We start from the raw sequence: 17,811 nt of genomic DNA on the forward strand, positions 1-17,811 counted from the left end.
AGTTTTATAAGTTCATTGAATTCATTACTGACCCCTTTGCTCGATCGGGACACAACGTAGTGATGTGTTCTGAGTGATAAGTTCTAGAATACGCGTGGCCACAGTGCACTATGGTCCAGGAGGTGCATTTAAGTGGAAATTAGCATCGAGAGCTCGACAGTGATTTTCTAGACAAAAATTGTCTTCGACAAAGTTGTTACATATAATAGAGCGCTCATTTTTATGTTATCAAAAATAGGGTGACCAAAATTGTCGATGAAATGAAAAATCTAACTTTCTTATCTTTATAGATAGAGGTAAACATAGTTCGACAATATTGTAGCCCTGGTTATTTTAAGTAACTTTGTGGAACAATATTTCTTTCTATCTCTTCAAATAACCGATATAGCGTTATTTGAAGAGACTCCACACCTTATGTGGAGTCAAATGTGCTCTTTAAAATGCTATCAATAATTTTTTATTATGTTTGCCCCAAAAAGAACGACAAGCAAATGAAAAGTTCGTGTTTTCGGGGAAAAAACATCAATAACTTTAAGTAGCATTAAGATACATACAAGTTATGCACCGTAAAATGCGTGGATTGGAAAGCTCTAAAGATCATTCAAAGACAGTTTTGATGTAGAATTTTACATATAAAAGTTAGAGCAAAAAAAACCTTTTTTTTCATGGTAACCCTAACTCAATCTAGAGAAAAAACGTTATATCGGTTATTTGAAGAGATAGAAAGAAATATTGTTCCACAAAGTTACTTAAAATAACCAGGGCTACAATATTGTCGAACTATGTTTACCTCTATCTATAAAGATAAGAAAGTTAGATTTTTCATTTCATCGACAATTTTGGTCACCCTATTTTCGATAACATAAAAATGAGCGCTCTATTATATGTAACAACTTTGTCGAAGACAGTTTTTGTCTAGAGAATCACTGTCGAGCTCTAGATGCTAATTTCCACTTAAATGCACCTCCTGGACCATAGTGCAGTGTAAGTCGGAAGAACATTCATTGGCGAAAAATCCCCCGGTCATAACGGGAATCCAACGTGTAACACCAACCCCTCGGCCACGGGAGCACCAAATAAAGGTTAAAAGTATTCCGATTTTGATCTGATTTTCAGCTTTTGGATACTTTGTTGATCAATCTGATCGGCCCTTCCACCATCTCTTCATCTCTGTAGCAACCCTTTTTTTTTTTTTTTTTTTTCCAAAATATATTTTTTATTAAGGCACATGTGGCGTTAGCCTGACGGGGCCGGGAGTTCAATTTTTCTACAATGTTTGCTTACAACTATGTTAGTAATATGTAACCGATTACTCGCGGTTGGCTCGAGGTTAGTATTACAAGTGTTCTCATAATTGGTATGTTGCAGTCTTCGATGCTCTATACGTATGCCCGACACGGGCTACTTCCTATTGGGATGCAGCTGACCATTAATCAGCAACGCTCCCTAGTCTGTACCCCATATCTAGCGTGGTGCGTCTTTCTCGACTCGAGGAATCCAGGATAGAATGGTCACTAGCCGGCGCAATCATCAGCTCGTGTAGAGTTGTCATGAGCGATACAACCTTTGGCTCTTGTTGAATGATCAGTGGACTGCGCAAACTTCGGTCCGTGCATCTGTAAAGAGTGTGTGTATGTATTGCCGCGACTAAGTAAAAGTTTATCGATCGGATAGGAGGGATATGAAACGGGGACACAACGAAGGAAACATCATTAAACGTTGACATCGGCGTTTCTGAGGAACAGGTATAGATGAAGCAGAAGATCAGGATCCCGGCTACCTAAGATATCCCGGACGGGGATATCCGATTTTCTGCCTTGTGCTCTCAGTGCTCTAGAGAGCTGAGAGCGAGCAGCATGGAACCGGATACACGACCAGACAACATGCTCGATGTCGTGGTAGCCATCGCCACAATCACATAGATTGTTTGCTGCGAGCCCAATGCGATAGAGATGCGCGTTTAGGTTGTAGTGATTGGACATAAGCCGAGATATCACGCGAATGAAATCACGACCTACATTCAATCCCTTGAACCATGCACTCGTCGAGACCTTAGGGATAATCGTGTGTAACCAACGACCGAACTCATCTTCACTCCACATGCGCTGCCAACTAACGAGTGTGTCCTGACGAGGAATGTGAAAAAATTCATTATAGGCAATTTGCCTTTCAAAAAGTGTGCCTTCTGAAGCGCCCACCTTAGCTAGCGAGTCCGCTTTCTCATTCCCCGGAATCGAGCAATGAGAGGGAACCCATGCTAAGGTAATCTTGAATAATTTTTCGACCAAAACACTCAATAGATGTCTTATTCTTGTTAGGAAATAAGATGAGCGTTTATCAACCTTCATTGAGCGGATTGCCTCTATTGAGCTGAGACTGTCTGAAAAAATAAAATAATGGTCGATGGGCAGTGTTTCAATGATCCCTAGAGCATAGTATATCGCACTCATTTCTGCGACATACACGGAACAAGGATCTTTGAGTTTGAAAGAGGCACTGGAATTTTCATTGAAGATGCCGAAGCCAGTGGACCCGTTTATGTATGAACCGTCAGTAAAGAACATTTTATCAGATCCAACTTTCCCATATTTTTCCGAAAATATCGACGGAATAACATTGGAGCGTAGGTGATCTGGTATTCCATGGATTTTTTGTCGCATAGACAGATCAAAAATGACAGAGGAATTGCAAAAGTATGGGAAGCAAACTTGGTTGGAGATGCCTGGTAAAGGGTGCACGTTGTGGGTAAGGTACTCATGGTATAAAGACATAAAACTTGACTGAGGAGTCAGTTGGAGTAGATTTTCGAAGTTATCAATCACCAATGAATTCATGATCTTGCAACGGATGAGAAATCTGTAGGATAATTCTGTGAACCGAAGAGTAAGCGGGGGTACTCCTGCCAAAACTTCGAGACTCATCGTATGTGTCGAATGCAAACACCCCATGGCTATACGCAAGCAACGATATTGTATCCTCTCCAGCTTGAGAATATGAATCCTGGCAGCTGATCGGAAGCAAAAACTGCCATATTCTAACACTGACAATATCGTTGTTTTGTACAACTGAATGAGGTCTCCTGGATGGGCGCCCCACCATGTTCCGGTTATTGTTTGGAGAAAATTGATTCTTTGCTGGCATTTCTGTTTCAAATACGCAATGTGTCTCCCCCAGGTACATTTAGAATCAAAATATACACCCAGGTATTTGAAAAACATAGAGTGTTGGATCGTTTTGCCGGATAGGTAAAGCTGGAATTGGGCGGGTTCGTGCTTCCTAGAAAAAACGACCATTTCAGTTTTCTCCGTAGAGAATTCGATACCCAGCTTGAGGGCCCACGTGAACAGATTGTTCAGGGTATCTTGCAACGACTTTTGCAGAGCGACGGGATTAGTACCCATGATGGAAATAACTCCATCGTCTGCAAGTTGTCTCAGCGTGCAGTCTCTAGTGAGACAATCAACCATATCATTGACGTAAAAACTGTACAAGAGGGGGCTTAGGCAGGAGCCTTGCGGTAGGCCCATAAAACTGTAACGAGTAGATTTCGAGCTGCCATGAGAGAAAATCATGTGCTTTTCTGACAGTAAATTGTACAGGAAATTATTCAGAATTGGTGAAAGTCCACGATTATGAAGCTTCTCTGAGAGAATTTCCATGGAAACTGAATCAAATGCCCCTTTGATATCGAGAAAAACGGAAGCCATTTGTTCTTTGCGAGCAAATGCGATTTGGATTTCAGAAGATAGCAGCGCGAGACAATCATTCATCCCTTTACCTCGGCGGAAGCCAAACTGCGTATTTGACAGCAAATTGTTCGTTTCGACCCACTTGTCTAAACGAAGTAGAATCATTTTCTCTAACAATTTGCGAATACAGGATAACATTGCAATCGGCCTATACGAGTTGTGATCGCAAGCCGGCTTGTTGGGTTTTCGTATGGCTATCACTCTCACTTGTCTCCAGTCATGCGGGACAATATTCAGCTCCAGAAACTTGTTGAACAAGTTCAGCAAACGCTGTTTTGCCAAGTCGGGAAGATTCTTCAACAAGTTGAATTTAATCTTGTCCGACCCCGGAGCTGAATTGTTACATGAGAGGAGGGCAATTGAGAATTCTACCATCGAAAAATTCTCATAATCGCATTGGAGCGGAATATCGCGTACGACGCTTTGTGCAGGAACAGAATCGGGACAAACCTTCCTTGCAAATTTGAAAATCCAACGGTCAGAGTATTCCTCGCTTTCATTGGTATGGTTCCAGCCACGCATTCTCCTAGCCGTATCCCAAAGAGTACTCATAGCGGTCTCCCTTGACAAACCATTGACGAATTTCCGCCAATATCCACGCTTTTTTGCTTTAATCAGACCTTTTAGTTTGGCTTCTAGAGCTTGGTACTTTCGAAACCATTCCACTAATCCAGTTTTCCTGAATTTTTTGAAAGCGGATGATTTTTCAAGGTAGACCTTTGAACATTCCTTGTCCCACCAAAGTGATGGAGGACGACGTCGGAAAGTGGTAGCCGGTACACGTTTCTTTTGAGCTTGAAGTGCGCTATCGTAAATCAAACTTGATATAAAATTATACTCTTCAAGGGGAGGAAGTTCATGCATCGAAATGATTGCTTCAGATATTAATTCTGCAAATTTTCTCCAGTCAATATTCTTCGTGAGGTCATACGCAATATCGACTGACTCACTAGATTTTGATTCATTGGCGATCGATAAAATTATTGGTAGGTGATCACTACCGTGGGGATCTTGGATTACCTTCCATGTGCAATCCAGGGATAATGAAGAAGAGCAGAGAGATATGTCTAGCATGCTTGCCCGTGCAGGAGGGTTGGCTATCCTAGTTGCTTCCCCAGTATTTAAAACTGTCATGTTGAAGTTGTCGCACAGATCATAAATCAACGTGGCACGGTTGTCATCGTAGAGTGACCCCCATGCTGTTCCATGGGAGTTGAAGTCACCTAAGATTAACCGCGGCTCCGGCAATGCCTCGATAATATCAAAGAACTGATGGCGGCCTACAGTAGTCCTGGGAGGAATATATATCGAAGCAATGCAGAGTTCTTTGCCATTGATTTGTATCTGGCAAGCGACAACTTCAATGCCTGTAATCGATGGGATAGTGACTCTATAGAAGGAGTGACGTTTTTTGATCCCCAATAGTACGCCACCAAACGAGTCGTTACGATCTAGGCGAATAATGTTGAAATCGTGAAAATTCAGCTCGTCGGCTGAACAAAGCCATGTTTCACAGAGAGAAAATACATCACAGTTAGAACTGTGAACTAAAAATTTAAATTGGTCTAGTTTAGGGATGATGCTTCTGCAATTCCACTGTATGACAGTGGTCAAATCCTTGACCTCTTGCGCTGAATTAGGCATCGAGGGAAATGAACGCTGCTAAAAAACCACATTTTTCTTTCAAAAATGTTCTCACGACCGGAAGCAAACATAATACTATGCTTTTAAGAGGATCATTTATATTTAAAGCATTTAAAATGTTATCCACAAGGTCTGAAAGCGCAAGCAGGCCAGGTAGTGGCTGTTGCTTCGACCGCGAAAATGGAACAGACGTGTTCGTTGTTGTTCCGGGAAGTGCTGAGGACCCCTGGTTGGTAGCATGACCACGTAAACCGGGAGGTACTTGCTTCGGCCTATTCTCAGCACGTTCAGTTCGAGGCTTCATTCCAACTTGGGAAGTTTCGGTATTCTTTCTGGGGAGTGATGGAAAAGAAGTAATTTTTCTTTTCCTGATGGCACCCTGCGATGTACCGGAACATCCGGCATTGGGAGCGTCAGCAACAGGCTCGTCGTTCTGCAGAATGGAGTAGGGATTGTCCTGTGTCGTTGGCACGGAACTCTTAAGCATTTCTGCAAAAGTCCGCTTGGAACGTTCCTTTAAGGAACGCTTGAGTTTTTCCCCTCGTTGTTTGTACACCGGGCATTGAATAAGATCATGAGGAGTCCCGCCGCAATGAAGACACTTGTGCTCTTTCGCGCAAGGATTCTCATCATGGCTCTCTCCACAATCTGCGCAACGTTTTTTATTGCAACAATAGGCGGCCGTGTGACCGAGTTGCATACATTTGTTGCATTTCATTACCCGGGGTACAAACAATCGAACAGGTAAACGAAGTGCCCCTATTGCAACGTAATTTGGAAGGGCGGAACCCTCAAAAGTCACACGAAAAGAGTTTGTCCGATTGAGAATTCTTTTGTCATTTTTATGTGACACAGATTTCAGTCGATCGCATGCAAGAATCTTCACAGTTTTTAGTGTGGAGTTCTTGAAGCGACCGACACCATCGATTATCTCTTTTCGGGTCAAACCCTTTTCGGTTATTACGCCGTCTATTTCGACGTTGCAACAGGGTACGTATACACGATACTCAATCGCAAAGAGGTCGCAGCGCGTTATTTTGTTCGCTTGGGTCCTGCTTGAGACGACAACTCGTAGTTTGTCTGGCCCCATCCGTGTAATTTCGGTAACGTCAGAAAAATGTTGAGTTAGTTCCTTCGAGATACGAATGACATTGAGAGGTTTGCAACCCTTGTCACCATATATTTCTTTTTCAGCTACCATTCAAAAACAGCCATTTCTCGATTTGACGATATTAGGTCTAATTTGGTTGAGTTTTTTGACGTAGAACTACGTCTTTCAGGAAGGGTGTCAAATCAGAGAACAGGTCACGTTTCTATGGAATAAAGTTAACGTGTATTGTATACCAATCGAATCGGAAATTCTTTGATATGCTATACATTACAATTCGCTAATCTTTAGACGGTTTAAATTCATGAAAACTGGAAGAATTTACTTTTTCCCATACATTTGTTCTGCCGATTTGTGTGCTAACCCTACCCGTATTTCGAATGCTTATAATGCATTATGAACTGAAAAGTTAAAAACCTCTACAATTCATCACGTTTGTTCGTTCGCGAATACATGCAAGTCAGGGGTATTTTTTAGTATTGAGTCAGCTCGTTGTATCCCTGTAGTAGATTTTCAACGTGAGTGTGGAAGATAATTTTTTTCTTTCTTCTTCCAGCTGGAATAACTTCTGACTGCACGAGAAGCAGTGAAACTTTTACCACCCGAAGATGATTACAGTATAATAAAATCGCTGTTGAAAAATGTCATGTATCGATCACTGAGCATGCCGCTACAAAATATACAACGCGTATGGATTCTAAGCGGACAATACTTTATCCGGAAACTATATTGAAACGTTCTAGTCTGAATGTCGTGTTACTTACTACGAAAACTGTTCCGTTCCGTCCTTTTCATTACATCCATAACAGCATAATAATGTTTCGGTTTAAAAGTGAAGCATTTTTCTCTTCCTCTTCAACACTCACCAGGCATATGATTCGTAACATGCTGACCCACATTTTTCCGCATATCGAGCATCCCATTCGGACAAAAATAGAAAAGAAAGAATGACTGCCCCCGAAACTGACGTAAAACATCGCCGGTATCTGGCAGGAAATCAGTAAATTCGTCTTCTCAACACGAACTTTTTCCCCAGTTCTCGGCTCTCGTTAACGCATCGATGCATGTCGGAGCCGTAATACCTCACACCGTGTGAGGCACCATGCTGGAATTCGCTCAGCTTGTTCGATGCTCTTGATTTCTATTGATAAACATTGATGAACAGATATTCAGCAAGTGGTTTCATAACAAGCCGCTGCTTACGGCTTAGGCACCGATCAGCTACAACCCTGATGGTGTAACAGCACGAAACGCCCCGCGCACAATTAAATGCCACCATTCTTGGTTGCCGGCAACGCAACACTGCCCACCAAAAGGGTGGCAAACAAAACAGAAATAAATAAGCCACTTTAGTACCCGTGCGCTTCGACGTGATTCGCACAACACGCGCTCCAAAGTTAGGCCCGAGTCGCGCTGTGTAACTTTCTTATTAAATTCCCCCAAATAACAGTAATCCTCTGCGGCGTTGAGGGAAAAGTTTGAGAGAGAAAAAGTAAGTCTCGCGTGCAAACGCTAGATTCAGTTATGCCTTTTTCCTCGTTTACGATTTCTGCGATAAACGTTACTTGCGGTCCCGTCCCGTCTGTGTGCTACATATGCATCAGCCGATACGCGAACTGCTCTGGTGAAAATTGCCAGTTTCGATTTCGCTGTGCCAATATTAATCCGGAGTTCCCTTCTCTTCATAGATATTCATGTGAACTTTTCCAAAAATTAACATTCCGCCTCCAGTGGGCACAACTGAGTTACTTCGTAATGACTGCCGTCACTCACCACCCGACGACGGGGCTTTTATTCTACCAGAGTCAACATTTGGAAGTTGTTATGACAAACCAAATTCCCCCGACGCAAAGTCGCAATCACTCGCTACGTGTCCCAGCCTTCCTCTTCCTGTCGCCAAATTTATCATCCGTGAGCAATTTTTGCGCGTACGTGCCTCCAAAATTGAGTCACAACCGCGTAAAAATGCCAAACTCCATTGGCGCCGGCTCAGTTCTGTACAATACGCGTGAGGAACTGAACGCTATCTCCATGAGATTTCTCGTGCCGCTGCTGGTGGTGGTCGCACTCGAGTGTCCCACCGCCCTCGGGGGCAATCCGCACCGTGCCACGTTCAAAAGCCTTCGCCAGCTGGATCGCGAGTGCCATCGGTACCTGAGCAGGGATGCCTGCGGAGATTGTGCGACCCGCTGTCGGGGGGTTATCGCTCGATACTGGAAGGATGGCGTGGGACTTCCGGCCGTGACCGTAAACCGCTTCTACTGCCCGGATGCGGGTGACGTGGATCACTACGATCGAACTAGGGCTTGTTTGGAGGAGATCGCTTCGAAGGTACCGCTGAGAAAGAGCTGTCTGCGGGCGACATGCACCATGAAGTGCTACGACAATCAGTACGGTCAGCTGAAACCCAAGGTGCCAGCTTTCGTTCCGTTCACCGATCTACATCATCAGCAGAACTTGCGCAAGTGTATATCGATGCTTTCGATCTCGCGAAGTCGGATCGCGAAGATTGCGAAGCATGGCATTCTGAATGTACCGGAAGGAAGGTGTCTGCTGAGGTGTTTCATGGTACGGGAGGGGCTTTACCGTGACGACGTTGGGCCTGACTTCGATCGAATCTATGTGCAGTTTGCCATCCGCGAAGTGGACGATGAGATGCGACGGGAAACGGCGCAATGTGTGGATCGAGTGCTATCGGAGCCGCTGGATAGCTGTACTCGGGCATCGCACGTAGCGAACGAGTGCTTCAACTCTGTGTTCCCGACCTTTGTCAGTCACATCCATAAGTTCGTGAGGTTCAGTAAAGTGCTGTACAGACCCGTCAAGAATACTGTTGAACCCGATACCGATTCGGATGATTTGATTGACGATGGTCAATCCTTACCCGGGTTTCTGGATGAAGCTGTCCCCGTCATTGTGTTGCCTCCAATTATTCTTCCAGCCGAACCTGGCAGCCAAATGGAGTCGACCACAGCTGAGCCTGAAATAACAACAGTTGTCACAACCGAAATCGACTCAAGTTCAACATCAGATACTACTACAGAATCAACTGCTGAGCCTGAAGTTACAACAGTTACTACGACAGAAATCGAACCAAACCCAACACGAGCTAAGAGGTTGGATGAACAAATGATGACTACCGTAACACCCCCTTTGTTAACCACAGAGGAAGTAACGCTATCATCTGAGTTCAGTGTCCGAGACGATACCAGAACGACCGTACTCTTCACACAGAGTAGCGCTTTCGAAAACGTTAGTACTCTCTCGTCATTTAATGAATCGTTAGGTATCTCATCTACGGAGCTACCACAGAGTCCTACAACTACCAAGGCGCGATCCGCCATGACGCTGCCATCAAGCAGGGAAACCACTACAAACATATCTTCAACAGCTACCACATCATCAACGCAAACAGTAACAGAAGAAACGACGGCCTCGAAATCCATCGTCGCGGTCACAAAGCCTTATACAAGCACAGAGCTGTCAACAGCCACAGTGTCGGTTACCGTAGCCCCAACTGTCACAATAACATCAACAATAAAAATACCGACGACGGTAACAAATCCGTCAACAGTTCCATCGAATTCAACATCCACGATGCTGTCAAGACTAGCGGCCAATACAAAACCATCGACCACAGGAACGCGTGTTCCTATGTTAATCCCCTCTACAACCGTTATGACTACTACCACTACCGCGCATGTTCCGCGATCGATCGAACTTGTATCACCGACAACAATACTTCCGAAAACCTCATCGACTGTAACGGTCACACGTACCAGATTAAGTCCAGCTACCACAAAACCAACAAAAATAATGACCACAACAGAAGCAACAACATCTTCAACGCTAAATCTTAGTCCGGTAACTACGACCGTCCTAACGACCGTACCCACGACACGAGTCCCAAGTACCCGAAGGCCTAGTACCAGCGTGATCCATCCGGAGCCAACAAGCACCACGAGCATGCCCACGACGCAAACCTTGCGCACCGGCACCAGGGTGAAGCAGAAACGGACACGGCGATCCACAACCGGACCCATCGTCGGGAGGGTTTCCAAATGGGACTCCCCGATGCAGGATGTCCTGATGGAGGTGAGAATCGTGGAGAGTGACTGTGAGTGAATACTGAGTTGAGGTCAGACTAGAATTTTAGGGTTATTTAATGTTCGGTTAAGCTACGTAAATCTGCCAATGTAAATATATACACTCCGTGACACATCTCCAGTTGATCCACGCATCATTGTCCAACACACCATCAGCCATCAGTGAATCGAAATAGTTACAGTTTTTTTGAGCATCAAATGAGCAATGACAGTATTTGGTGTAGCAGAAAAAAATCATGTTGAGGGTTTTATGTAAATAACTAGGGTAATTGTAAGTTATGAAATAAATAGTATATTGAAACACTCGTTATTCAATATTATTAGCAATAACCAATAGGCATTTAAATCAACATATGATCAGTTGCATATGCTATTTAGTGACCGCTTTTGTCAGAATATAAAGCTACTAGGGTTGAAGTACCTATAATCGCAATAGTACGTATCATGGTAATACGAGTGAGTCTTTTACTAGTTTAGAAAACATATCTTATTTTTGAAGGCTCTAATATGATTTTTAAACATCAGAAATCTCTTTTTCGACGATTTTGGTACATGATTCCATGCAAAGCATTGTTCTTTAATTGAAAAATTTAGTTTGAATATAGTGTGTCCCATTGATGCTTGCTTCTTAGCATTTTGCTAAGAAATATGCGGTCAAAATAAAGAGATTTTTATGCTGTGAAGTGGCTGTTTTGATGCAAACACACTGTATACGCATATATTACAACCTTCTTGATGTTGTGATTCGACCAATTTATACGATTTTATAGAAATAGACATGTATTTTTGTATTACCATAATTGACATAATTTAACATCTACGTGTCAATTATCGCAATATCGAAATCTGCCTTGTTCCTATTAGGGTTGTACGGAATCGCTGCAAAGCATAAAACTGCATCATAACCCTCACGCCTTTGTGATTCTCTTGTCAGCTAGCAGAGAGGCTAGTCAACGAGGAGCAGCCGGTAACCGGTAAATTCTTTTTTAATTTGTAGTTAATTAAGTGTACCCCCTCTCAGATTATCATCCCGGAAGTTCTTGATTTTTAAATTTTGAATACAAATAATTGGTTGATGTTCTAGCATTTTGAAATTATGTTGCACAAAATCTGTCTGAATTGAAATTGTCCATGTTTCAACATGTGCATGGTTATCGTAAGAGAAAGTCAATCAAGAATATCGATCAAAGCAAAAGAAAACATTAGGCAAAAATTGCCGAATAATGAATAATGAATAATGAGTCTTGTATAGAATTAATTGGAAATTTTTAAACTTTCATTAGAAAAAGGGAAATTTTTAATTCTATCAAAACTTTTTTCCGTAGTAAAATGACCTGCAGGAGCGTTCTTGGAATCAAATGAATGCTGATTGATAAGGTTAATTGGATTTACTATTGACTTGGTTAATAAAACACTGTGTTAATCTACAAAATCTTTTTAAAACACAGAAAGAATCTATTTTATTCTCTCCAGTTTTGTTATTCAAGTATTAACTGAATCTCATTAACACTTTTTCCTTGTGACACCGACTATAGTTACACTCATTGCGAAACTTCGGGAACACTATTACCATAATGGGTACATGGAAGTGACAAGTGACAAACACATTTTTTATACAATTTAGTCAATTGATCATCGAAATGTCAGTGAGAATCTCCAAAAACAGAGTTCAAACTGCTAGAAAAAGTATACTTTTGAACTAAAATAGTGTATTTATTCGCCAATTTCTGCAAGTTGGTGACATATGTCCTCCATAATTGGTACACTTACACTATACTGCTAACTACAAATTTGTTGTCCCCTGCATGCAGATGTCTAATCAGAATTCTGATTACTGACAATAAGTATTCACGTAGCATTATGTATGCTGATTTACAACAGTTATGTATTCAAAATGCTATGGATAACAATGCAATGGGTAACTGAAATGCAACTTTAAGTTTGATTTACCGCAAATGATATTTAATACCTCATAATACTTGCCTGGGAACTGTCGAACGAAGTCGTGTAACAGTCCTGTAGAATGATCGAAATATGAATTTGAATCACGGTTCTGCCAAAAACAGCAAGCTCAAACGAAGCTTAACTGAATCGGCAACGCAACGTTTTTGTACCGTCTATGGGGGTGAGATTGAGTAAAAAACGAAGAAAGTTACAGTTCAGTGAAAAATTAATACTACTCAACAATTTCCAGAACACTCGTAAGTTCATCATTGGAGAACATATCTACGTATTCAGAATTGCGTTTTACTCTAATTTACGATAGTAATTCAACAAAAAGTTCGAAAACTACCTTCTTTTATCCATTCTCATCCTCATCGACGGTATATGTTTTCTATATGTGTACCTGAATCCTAACTATGTGATCAATCAACGAAAGGTTAGCTTTACTTCCTTTCTTATGACTCAACATGTTTTATAAAATGTAAAATTTCAGTTTTTATCGTGTTTGGTATCAAAATGTATATTTTCGGATACGCAGAGTTCATATTTCAACTCGGTTCCACCAAAAAACCAAAAGGGGGGAGGGGCAAGGGGGCAAAGTTCAAAATGTTCAGTTTATATCGTGTTTGGTATCAAAATGCATGTTTTCGGATACGCAGAGTTCATTTGGTTTCACCAAAAAATAAAAAAAAGAGGAAAAATTTTTCGAACCATTGGTTAACTTTGAAAAATCATAACTCAAAAACGTAGAAAAAAACGCCTCTCTGGTTTCGCCATATATTATGTGAAAAATCCTCAGCTTTTCAGAAAAAATATGAAAAAATATAGCGCCCTTGAACCCGAGACTATGAAAACATTAAAAAACGAATACAATCAATAATAACGAGAACATATTTCAAATGCATGCGTAGTATTAGTGATTGGCTTTAGTTTGATATGTCGATCATCTGAATCGATTTAGTAGTTCAAAAGTTATGAATTTTCGAAAAAAAATATTGTTGGAAAAAGAGGAAAAATGTGATTTTTATGACAACCCTAAAATGGAATGCTCACCAATGCTCACGAAAATCTGAGAACCACTATATCGGTTGGGCATGGAATGGCTGATTTCAGGTTAATATGGAGAAAAATGTAAAAGGGGGGATTTCGGGGGAAAAACTCAAATGCTGAGTAATAAAAGACACGGTGAGGAACACTTTCATTAAAAAAGTTTTGCGGGGAAATGCGGGGCAAGTTTTATAAGTCCATCCGAAGCAAAATTAAACTTCCAAAACAGTGTTTACTTTGTGTGGAGTTAACACATACTTAGAAAAACAAACGCAAAATAGTGGCACCGGCGAGCATGCTAAACTAGTATGTTATCGCGTTGCCAAAGCAATGATGCGAGCGCGGGATGGGGTGAAACACGTGATCCTAGATACCTTGAACATCCTACAATAAGGGATTGTAGGATTTTTGTGTTTTTATGCAACTTCATTCAAAGGAGGAAAAGTATAAATTTTCGAATAATAATTTTGTTGAAATAGTTCAAAAAAGAAAACTTACAAATATTTGTACGGACCGCAAGACGTTTCCTTAAGACAGACTACAAAATCAGGCACGGAGACAGTAAAAGCTAACTGCGGAATAGATGCGAATGAACTTTTAAGCCTCTATAACACAATAAACCTTAACTTTAATGATAAACTGCGGTACATGCCAGATGCGAATGAACTGCAAAGTGTACAGCCTCTTGAATACAAACGATGTAAAACAAGAAGCGGTATTTAGGGAATCTCCGTAGCCATAACGGTTGCACGTCCGCTTATTAAGCGAATAATCATCCATTCGATCGCAAGACTACCCAATTGATTGACTGGGGGTGAGTTAACTGTTTAGTTAAAGCCTCTATAATAAAAAAAAATGTAAGTGGTTAAGCCTAGGACACGACCGTATTTTCGACGTAGAACTACGAAATTATATTGTTCAATCCGAAATGAAAGAGCCGTAGTTTTATAGGATCAGCGGATGATGGGTGAGTCGTGATTCTTTCTTTTCCTCACGAGAGCAATACGAAGAACACGAGAATAGTAAGCAAGTATCGCAAGCGTTATTTCAGCGGCCTGAGGAACTTTACATGCTTGCCTAACGTAATACTTTTTTAACTATGCGGTCTTCTCGATCTACTGGGACACATCCTCCAACTTTTTTCGTGTTTTTTCGTATTTTTAACCCTGATTCATCAGAAAATAAGAGTTCACTAAAAAAATAATGGTCCTAATTACAATGATCAAATAATACGATAAGGCGATATTAAAGATGTGAGAACAACCAAAAGACTTCGACAAAAAAACAAAACCTTAGATTACAGAGCACAGAACAGAACGCAAAATAATATGAGATGAACATGTTTTCATAAATGTAAAATATAACAAAGTTATCCTATTCTGATTTTACCAGTAAAATGATCAGGACGACCATCAGTCCATGATCGAAGAAGTTTATTGTGGGAAAGACGCCGCAAAATCGAGAGTTATATGCACCCAAATTCACAATATTCAAAGAAAGATAAGGACTAGGAAGACAATGAAAATCGTCATCTCGAATTTCAAAAATTTACCCCATAAAAACTGTTCACTACCTCGAAAGAACACCTTATCATATCAGCTCAATTGGACTTGAGGGAGAGTGGTGCAAAGCGGTCAAAGTTTGAGTTTTTTGAAAATCGAAAAATCATTAAAGAGGTCAATGAAGGAAACCGAGGTTTTCAAAAAAAGTTAATGGGTCTGGGCCTAGGGACACAAACGGGATCATGACATAGGACTGTGATTATGTGTAGTAATTGTAGTTTGAATTGAGATTTTCCATTATTCAAAATCTGTATTTTTTTCTCTTTTGATACATCAAATGGAAGCCCTGAAAAAAAACCAGTTTCTTGCATCATTAACGGGTTATATGAGATAACGTGGTAGAGTCCCGAACCACATTATGTTCCAAAACCATTACAGCCATTTCTATCCTTCTCTTCTGTTTATTCAATTATGCAGAAGAAGACAAGGAGACATCATTTATCATTTTTTAAGACAAATCTAAATACAGGGTCTTTCAGATTAAACGTTCAAGCAAAAAAATCAAATAGCTCCTTTTAAATTTTTTTTCGCTCCATCGATGGTAACACTGCATTCCCCACTTCGGGACGATAACATTCGGCTACTCGTTCAGTCTGATCGGATGGTTTTTAGTGTCAAGATGTACAATTTACAAGAACGTGTATTTTTAGTGAAATCCTATTACTCGACCAACCGAAGCCTTAATGAAATTTTGTCCTCTTATGATAAGAATTTCGACATTTCACGTCGTCGATTACTTCCTCTGAGGTTACGTGAAGGACCGTCCGAGGAACTTAAAGAAGAAATAACTCGAATTTTCAACAGCATCGAAGTCGTAATGTTAGAATTCTGCATGAATAATTTTGTTCACCGTTTAAAACGCGTTATCGGAGGAAGGGGTGGTCACATCGAAAATGTCCTAAAATAAGCTATATTTTCATTTTTTCAAAATCAGAATCGGTTCACTTTTGTAGAAATTATTAAAATTTGTTGCGTGAGCGTTTAAATCTGAAAGACCATGTAGTAAAAATCTACATAAATATAAGCCTAAGTCAAATAAATCGATGAGTACAGAAATATATTATAGATAAAAATAGCATTTCCTCCTTCGTTGGCACGTTGTCCGGAACATTGTTTGTGGTGGTTGCCCTACAAAAGGGGGTTGCCCTACAAAAGGGGGTAGCCGGGAGATATATATTAAGCCATGGCTCATGACCATGAGTACTCTGTTAGAAAGTTCGTGTAGCTGCTGTAGTTAACTGATCTCATTGGGTGCTAAGATCTGCTTATGTATAGAAAAGGGAAAGGAGAACGGGAAATTGCATTCGAGGAAGTGAAGCGGGCTTCTATGGATGACATATATGACGAGCATAATATTAAAATCGCGACTACTCAAGCTGTCATAATCTGATATGCATGAGTATACCCATTCGAACTTCTAAATCAGCAGCCAGTTAATTGTTAGAAGCAAAACCTACACGATAATCATGTCAATTGAACACAAATCGATTGAACTTTAGGGCGAATAGAGTAAAACCATCTTCCAAAATTATCCCACCATTGGTTCTGCCAACTGATAATACCTATTATCCACAAATGAAGAAACACTCATAATTCGCATCAAATCACATTGTGAGCTAACGCCAAATTGTAGGCAAAAAGATTGCTCGTTGCGTCGGGGAGGAAAGCGAGTGGTTAGTGAAATCGAAAAAACATACCCATTTTAATCGTCAAATTGTTTAACTTTTTGACATAGGACTATGTCTTTGATTTCTATATATTTGATTTCTATATTTACTCTACGAAAAATGTAACGATTCATTGAGAGTTTTCAAACGCATATTACTCAAAATCGTTATTGCGACATATGATGTGTTATATACCATTAGACAAGAAATTTATCCAGCATTTTTTTTGTTGGAAACGCGAACATAAAATATAGTAAAAAGTTGATGGGTCTGGGCCTAGGGGCACGGACGGGATCTTGACATAGGACTGCGATTGTATGTAGTAATTACATTTGAATTGAGTTTTAAGATTGATTAAGATTATATACCATTATATGTCGCAATAAAGGTTATAAGTGATATGCGTATGAGAACTCTTAATGAATCGTTATATTTTTCATAGACCCCTCTATATAGAAATAAAAGACATAGTCCTATGTCAAAAAAATTGATGCCAAATATCTTAAAATTTTTGCGTGAAATCCAAAACTTCTTTTAATATAATAACGGATGGTCCGACTTAGATCAAATACGTACCGTTCTGTTGTAAAATTGTTGCAATAAACATTGGTAATCGCTTGGCGTCAGATCCTAACTGTATGGTGGATGCATTAAAACATCCTAATCAAGCTCCCGGAGTTGTGTGACCTTGCATTGTCCTGATGGAACACAACACCTCTTCTGTTCTTCTGGGCGTTTTTGGTCAATCGTTAGCTTCAAACGGTCAATTTGTTGGCAATGGATATCTGAATTAGGTATATTGCACAAAAAAAAATTAGAAACATATTTAAAAAACAAATTCATAAAAAATACAAATTTGAAAAAGAAATTGCACGTATTTTACTGTTACAATAACGGAACCATCAAAACTATTCACGATTCCACGAATGGAACAAAAAAGCAAAAGATTTTTTTTAGTGTGAAATGTCACAACTAAAACAAATG

General features: G+C 40.5%; 2 protein-coding genes across 4 annotated transcripts in view; both read left to right on the forward strand.

Annotated features, from left to right (window-relative positions):
• The window catches only part of LOC129770018 (uncharacterized), a 198,772-nt gene that overhangs the window by 73,833 nt on the left and 107,128 nt on the right, over window positions 1–17,811 (forward strand). The window lies entirely within an intron of this gene.
• On the forward strand, window positions 8,512–10,982 carry LOC129770020 (mucin-2-like). The gene has a single exon (XM_055772597.1). The coding sequence runs from the start codon at window positions 8,533–8,535 to the stop codon at window positions 10,624–10,626; it is 2,094 nt and encodes a 697-aa protein (XP_055628572.1). The 5' UTR covers window positions 8,512–8,532; the 3' UTR covers window positions 10,627–10,982.

This window comes from Toxorhynchites rutilus, chromosome 2 (genome assembly GCF_029784135.1).
Source record: "Toxorhynchites rutilus septentrionalis strain SRP chromosome 2, ASM2978413v1, whole genome shotgun sequence".
NCBI classification, from domain to species: Eukaryota; Metazoa; Arthropoda; class Insecta; order Diptera; family Culicidae; genus Toxorhynchites; species Toxorhynchites rutilus.

Bases quoted from the DNA above. Each gene is read 5' to 3' on its own strand.
- LOC129770020 (XM_055772597.1), top strand. From the start codon at position 8,533: ATGAGATTTCTCGTGCCGCTGCTGGTGGTGGTCGCACTCGAGTGTCCC.